This window comes from Malania oleifera, chromosome 12 (assembly GCF_029873635.1).
Source record: "Malania oleifera isolate guangnan ecotype guangnan chromosome 12, ASM2987363v1, whole genome shotgun sequence".
In the NCBI taxonomy this organism is placed as follows: Eukaryota; Viridiplantae; Streptophyta; class Magnoliopsida; order Santalales; family Ximeniaceae; genus Malania; species Malania oleifera.
The window spans coordinates 52,235,728-52,243,563 of record NC_080428.1 but is presented as its reverse complement, the minus strand read 5'-3'; the positions used below and the strand labels follow the sequence as shown (position 1 = coordinate 52,243,563).

General features: G+C 33.2%; 1 protein-coding gene across 1 annotated transcript; it reads left to right on the top strand.

Annotated features, from left to right (window-relative positions):
• The first annotated feature begins 224 nt into the window (after positions 1 to 224).
• Positions 225 to 3,442, top strand: LOC131144552 (GDSL esterase/lipase At5g45910-like). The gene is made up of 5 exons (XM_058093252.1): positions 225 to 518; positions 650 to 877; positions 2,040 to 2,188; positions 2,416 to 2,698; positions 3,126 to 3,442. The coding sequence occupies exons 1-5, from the start codon at positions 278 to 280 to the stop codon at positions 3,362 to 3,364; spliced, it is 1,140 nt and encodes a 379-aa protein (XP_057949235.1). The 5' UTR covers positions 225 to 277; the 3' UTR covers positions 3,365 to 3,442.
• The last annotated feature ends 4,394 nt before the right edge of the window (positions 3,443 to 7,836 follow it).

Here is a 7,836-nt window from a genome sequence, read left to right as displayed (position 1 = left end):
ATTTACCCATTATCTCACATTTATCCTGCCTCATCAAGCTTGACGAGGCGACTTGGAGATTCACCCCCTTCAAGAGGCTCAGGCAGCCCTCCGGGACTTCACGACAAGACCTACAAAGAAAGAGGGCAGCTCGACTCATTTTGGAGGCTGCTTAATTGCTCATTCAAAGCTCAACTACTCAAAGCCAAAGCAGCTATATATATCCAAACCAGAAAATAAAATCTTATATAATTCCCCATTTCTTCAACTTCATTTACTTGCCTGTTGATTCTGCCCAATGAGAATCCTTCTTCTTCTTCTTCTTCCTCTCTCTTTCAGTGTCATTGGGATGGTATGGTCGACCCATCTGTTCTACGAGTCGATATTTAGCTTTGGAGACTCTCTAACGGATACCGGAAACTTTCTTCTCTCCGGCGCCCTTGCATTTCCGGTCATCGGAAAGCTACCCTACGGCGAGACCACCTTCAGACATGCCACCGGGCGCTGCTCCAACGGACGCCTTGTCGTCGACTTCTTAGGTATATACATGTAAATTCCATATTTCACTTCAAAGTCATATGCTATAAAATATTATTAATTTAGAATTTAAATCAAATCGCCAACTCAAAAGCTATAACTCTCATGAAGAGTCGACATTATTAATGTGCAGCGGAGGCCGCTGGGATACCATACCTGCCGCCCTATCTATCACTTGCTAACGGCCCGGTAAGCCGTTTCCGACATGGAGTGAACTTCGCCGTCGCCGGAGCTACTGCCCTTGACTCTCAATTCTTTTACCGACGACGCGTCGGATCCCTCCTCTGGACAAACAATTCGCTGAGCGTTCAGCTGGGTTGGTTCAAAAAGCTCAAGCCCTCCCTCTGCACCACTCCACGCGGTAATTAAGTACCATGCAAATTAACCCAACCCCCTGTAATTAATTAGAAAATAATAATTATTTTATTCTCTTCTCTTCTCTTTTCTCGAAATTCATACTTTTATAAACACCTTGTTAAAATATTCCACTTTTGTTATTCCTTATAACCTAATCTACGATTAGTATGTTTGGAGATGAACCTCTTCCTTCCTGTGGTTGAATTAATATGCATTCAAGGTCGATTTAATATGCTTGTAGAACAATTATTCTTATGAGTAAGATGAAATGTAATGAAAGTTGTATAAGATGTAATATTTGTGTAAAAATTTTATTATTCCATCTACCATGAAATAAATAAAAAATATTCATTCCATTGTAAAATTTAGGAATTACTATTTAATTATCTATTCCATATTATATATAATTAAAATTATTTTTTCCACGTTTTAATATGTTCTATGGTCACAGTACATTAATTTGTATTTGCTATGGTAATGAGATATTTTCTTCATTAAACTAATGAAGTCTTACATTGTGACTATTCTACTGTTACGAGTACCAATCAGTTGAACTTAACTTATGTTGATATTTTCAAGCCATGTCAGTTTATAAATTAAAAATGTACAATCAAAATAATTTGAACTAAGAAATTGATACTGCTACTTTAAAGAATACCATTAACTATAAAATTATATTGTATTTTATTTTCTTTCCTCTTTCCCAAATTCATACTTCTATAAATACTTGTGAAAATATTTAACTTTTCTTTCTATTACCCAGTCTAGCATGAGTAAGAAAAAAGTCATTCATGCAAAAATTTTATTTTATCCCATCTGAAATGAAATAAGGCACGAGCAATTGTTTTTACAGTGATATTAAAGAATATTTATTCCTTTATTTATTTCTTTTTATGGATAAAAAATTGTTACAATATTATAGTTTGCCTTATGGTAATAACATATTTCTTTGAATAAACTATCAAGTCCTTAGTTTGCGACACAAATCCTTTCAATTGCCAAAGCTAACTATATTTAAAGTGTGAAAGTGAAACCATGAACACTCTACATTCATTTTTTGATGGGTGATAATAAAAGGGCACGTAAAAATTATAATATAATTATGTGATATATGTTTGGGATTAAAAATGTGAATTAAATAAAAGTGCGTATATTTTTGTGGGCAGAGTGTGAGAAGTTGTTCGGGAGGTCCCTGTTTGTGGTGGGAGAGATTGGTGGGAATGATTATAATTACGCCTTCTTTCTTGGTGGAAGCATTAAACAGCTTCGAGCCTCCATCCCCCTCGTCGTCCAATCCATCGTCACGGCAATTTCTGTATGTCACATCAACTCATAACCATACGCTACATATCAAATTTTAGTTTATTATTAAACCTGTGCAATTCATTCACTACATAAATTTTAAGTTTTGGATTAACATTTACTTAGTTTTTATTAATCATAATAGAGTATGCGTTCTTGTATCTAGTCAAGATGTCACCGGGAGTCCATCTCGGTTTGTACAATAACCATTTTCATATATATATATATATATATGAATAGATGTTGATAGAGGAAGGGGCGGTGGAGATAATGGTGCCGGGGAATTTACCGATAGGGTGCTCGGCGGTGTACCTGACTTTGTTCGGCCGGAATAAGAGAGAGAAGTATTTGTATGATGAAAGAAATGGGTGCTTGAAGGCTTACAATGCCTTCTCCAAGTCTCACAATGCTCGCCTGAACGCTGGTTTGGAGAAACTGAGGCGGAAGTACCCACATGCAACCATCATTTACGCCGACTACTATTCTGCTTCCATGCCTTTCTTCAATTCCCCTCTCCATTACGGTGAGTTTTCTTTTTTCTTTTTTATATCCTATCATTAAATTTTTATAATTGTTTTTCAAAGCTAAAAAATATTTTTTTTCTGATTTCTTATACAATTATATGCTGTAATTTTGTGATTAATTGGTAATTTAGAAATGCAAAATGCAAAATGTTATTTATTTATTTATTTATTTAAAATAAAAATATTAGAAAATTAAAAAATAGGCTAATATTTTTATAATTATTTGAAAATTTTAAAAATAAAACATAAAAATTATTTTTCAGAATGAATTAAATCAGCGCTTTTGAATGGCAGTAATTAATACACAAATTCTCAACAACCCCATTTATGGATAGGGCCCTCAGCGCCATCTGTCTTATCAACAGCACGTAACGTATAATTATATTGTCGACTCAAACTGAAGGAAAGGTTGGGATGGTGGTGCAGGATTTAGGAATGGGGCATTGAGAGCATGCTGCGGAGGGGGCGGCCCATATAACTTTAACAATTCGGCAAGGTGCGGCCACATGGGCTCCAAGGCCTGCGCGCATCCCTCCACCTTTGCCAATTGGGACGGCATCCATTTGACGGAGGCCTCTTATCGCCTCATTGCCGAGGCCTTGATCCACGGCCCATTCGCATCCCCACCCCTCAAACTCAAATCCTCCTCCTCCAACAATGTTTGAGCCCTGTTTCATTTCTCAAGATAGTTTTTTTTTGATAAACTATATAAATAAATATTGCATTGGCTTTTAGGTTTTTAATTTTTTGTTATTTTCCAATATTTTTTTAAAAAAATTTTAAAAAGTAAAAAGTTGTGGTACTATGTGCCCTGACTAGCAGTTCTAAAGATAAATTTGATGTACTTATAAGAGTTTATTGGAATAGGTGTAAGTAGTCAAAATGGTATTATGGAATAATTATTAGTAATTATAGGGATTAATTTGACATTCGTGTCGCAACCTCTTGCAGGAGGGAACGATATGGTAAGGAATAATAATAATAATAATAATAATAATAATAATAAATGTTCGATGGAGTCGTGACAAACCTATTATTTATTTAAGTGCGGTTAAATCACCTAATTACTATTCGTTGATTGATCTCTAGACTAATCTTAACGTCAAGGAACTAGTAGTCTAGATCTACATTACTATAATTGGGATCGAGAGTTCAGTTATGTGATGGGAAGATACTAGCACCCCCTACATGCATGTTCTATGAACGGTACCTGATTAATTATGAACTATCCCAAAATTGAATCTAATGGTATTTAATTAATCCTTTTAGAAAATAAATACTAAAATATTAAAATAAAATATAAAATAAGGTGTGATTTAGGAATGTCTAATAAGACCTCCAAAAGAGGGGAACTTGTTAGATAATCCCCCCCTCAAAACTAATGTAGGTTTGAAATACATTTTTCCCTTTATTTAATCATTGAGATACATACATAATAAAATGCATACAAATAATAAATTCATCAAATTTGATCAAAAAGAGTCTTTAAAATATTCCCAGATTTTTTCAAAATTTTTTAGAATTTTCTAAAAAAATTTCAACATTTTTCTACAATTTTCTAAAATTTTTAAAGACTTTTTCCTTCATTTTTGATCTTTTTATTTTTCCATTTTTTGATCTAAGTCAAAATAACTCGAATAATGTTTTATTTTTCTCAGGTTTTTAAATAATTTTTTTACGATTTTTTACTATTTTTCCTAATTTGTAAAAATTTTGAAATTAATTAAATGAACCGATAGTTCGAAAAGTCAAATAGTTTCAATTTTTTTGAACTGAAATTGACCTGGTTGGGAAGAGTGGTCATGTGTCAACAAATGGTGGCGACACATGATGTTAGAAGTCCCAGCCCAAAGTATATAGTCTATAGGGGGGGGGGGGGTGAATAAATTCTTTTCGCGGAATACGTATTTTTCTATAAAATAAAAAATCTTGACAAGATACAAAAAATTATATCGCAATATAAATATAAATCATGTACAAGATATAAAATAAAGAGTGTAAGGGAGAGAAAGAACAACGCCGATATTTTTACTTGGTTCGGCACCAAGCCTACATCCACGTCTTAGCACCAAGCCAAAGATTTCACAATCTACTAAAGATACTCCTTCACCAATGGAGAAGCTTTACAACTCGAGAACAAATCCCTACACTCGGAAATAAATCTCTACTGCGCTCACCAAGAGTCTTCGCTTCAGTTCACAAAGAAACTTAGAACAATGGTTTATAAAAACCTTACAAGAGATTGGAAATACAATTTAATGCTCTTTAAATGAGCCAATATGAAATGCAATTATATCCTCACTCTATTCTCTCAAGGAATGAATCTTACAAGATAAGTGAGCAAGAGAGGATTGAGCACTTGTAAAGAATAACTAAAATGCAAACTGCAAAGTACTTAGGTTTTGGATTAAATGATATTTTTCACAAATATGATCAACAATGCTCAAAACCATGTTGATACAAATCTAATAGCTTGTATTTATAGCCCAAGAGCCAAAGGAGTCGTTAGGGGGAAGAAAATTTTTTTTATTTGGTAAACTAGCTGTTTTTTGTCCGTTGGAGCGGTTCTACCTGTTGGACTCGTCGACGAGTCCTTGCTCTCTTCAACTAATCACACACTACCACTCGTCGATGAATACCCTATGTTCATCAATGAGGTCCCTGAATTAGAAAAAGTAATCAACATGAAAGTTGTGACATTTTGTCTTAACTTTTTAGGGACACTAAGATTGTCCTTTTTAGACTTTTCTAGCAAAAGTTATGCCCCAAATACCGAAAGGTGTTTAGGACTCAAGACTGTACTACGTTAGTGACGATTGCTTTATTTTTCCTTGTGAAAAAGCATTTTAATGACTTAAAACATCATTGGAAAAAAGTATATGAAATATATTAAGCCTAATGAAGATCAATACTTGTACAAATGATTTTTCCTTGAATATAAGATATCTTGTTTTATGAAAACACACTTAAACCTTATTTTGATATCTTATATGCTTAATATGTCCTTTATAGAAATATGCTTGACTTTTAGGACTTTAGGACATACAACTGGTTTTGCAAAACCGGGACCAAGTTATGAAAATGTTTATAACTCATATATTACTTAAGACTTGTTCCATTTTGAAAACCAAATTGAGTATATGATTATTTTGACAAACTCTTTGTTTTTACTTTAAAAACTATGAATTGTGAGTTTGTTACTTTTGTGTAGATCCTATATGCTCATATGTCCTAGTATGCTTATGCAATGGCTCAACTTTTAGTCAGAAATCATGCAAGACACACACCACAAGAGTTACAATACGCACTCACTCACACAACCTTTATTACAATTAATTTATACACAATAAAAACTTTGGGATGTGCTTTGGTGCTTCCGAGTTAGCGTATTTCGGATCTTTCCTATTTGATGTCTACTTGGTCCTATCTTTGCTTCTGATTTGGAACCTCCATGTATCCGACACTTTGTACTTGTACTAGATAAGATCTATAAGGATGGAAAATATTAGGAACAACAAAAAAGTTAATATCATCAAAACATATAAACCAAGATAGTGTAGTTGTTAGAGCTAACACATGACACTGCTTTATTATTTTTATTTATTTATTTATTGAATTTCCTGCAAGAGGGTGACGTCACAACCATGTTGTGAAACCTGGTTAGTTATGAGAATTTGATGCAGATTGCTAATGTGGTAACGATCCAGCCTTCCAAAGAAACTACATATTGGACGTCCAAGATTGCGCCATGTCGCCTTCCGAATACATGATCCTAGTTGTGCCATGATTCACCCTCTACAAGGTGACACGTATCCCACTGGTTTGTATACAAAAACTTTTTTTCCTTCTTCTCTTTTCTTTCTCTAGTCTCTCTCTTTCTCTCTCTCTCTCTCTCTCTCTCTCTCTCTCTCTCTCTCTCTCTCTCTCTCTATCATATGCTCCTATCTCTTTTTCTCTTCTCTTCTCTCTTTGTCTCACACTTTTCTCACAGATCTCTCTCTCTCTCTCTCTCTCTCTCTCTCTCTCTCTCTCCTCTATATTTTCTTTTTCTCTTTCCGTTTTCTTTTTCTCCTTCCCTCTAATTTTTCTTTGTCTTCACTCTATTTTCTTTCTCTTTCTGTTTTCTTTTTTTATTTTCTCTTTTCCCTTCCCTACTGTCGCGATGTCCCGGGAGTGCGTGTGCCTCAGGGTGGCTAAATAAAATTCGTTTTATATTTTCAGGAAAAAATAGGAATATTGGAGTCGTCACTAACCTTTTAGTGTCGTTATAACACTTGATTACTACCCAATTAAGGGTAGAATCGGTCTGTGTTACCTAAGTCGAGATCGGGAGTTTGGTTACGCGTGGGGAAGGTACGAGCACACCCTACGCGCCCGTTTTTACGAATGGTGCCTAATTAATTATGAAATTATCCCAAATTTAATTTGAAAAGCCTTTTATGTTACTTCTTTTGTGAATTTACAAAATATACGAGCAAAAGAATTAATTACAAAAATATACATAATATATATTTCCTCAGAACTAAAGGCATATGAAGCCCGAAAGCTTGTACCCCTTTTTGAGATCATAGGGATAAAAATCAAGAAAGTACTTTATAAAAATAACTCCCAAATTTGTTTCAAAATTTTGTAGGATTTTCTTAATAATTTTAAGATATTTTCAAAATTTCTGGGAGGTTTCAATATATGTTAATAGGATAATAAGTTAAGATATTAAACTACCACAATACAAATAATAATAATAATACTAAGACATATCTACTAAAATATTACAAATGTCAAAATAAGTAATAAAATATCATAATATAATATATATTAAAATACTAAAGATACTATAAAAAGTAATACCATATATAAAAAAAAAATGCCTTAATAAGTAAAACTAAATATAAGTATAATACCATAATATTCTATATACTATCATACTAAATATAATAGAAAAATACTAAATATATACCAAAATGTTAAATTTGCCATAATGATTGATACCTTTATATAAAAACATGATAAAATACTAGAATACTAATACTAAATATCTTAAAATACTAATATGAGTATTCAGGGCTGACTCTTCATAATATGGGGCCCTAGGCGAATGATTTAATCAGGAAGCCTTAATATTTTCTTTTCCTTTCTT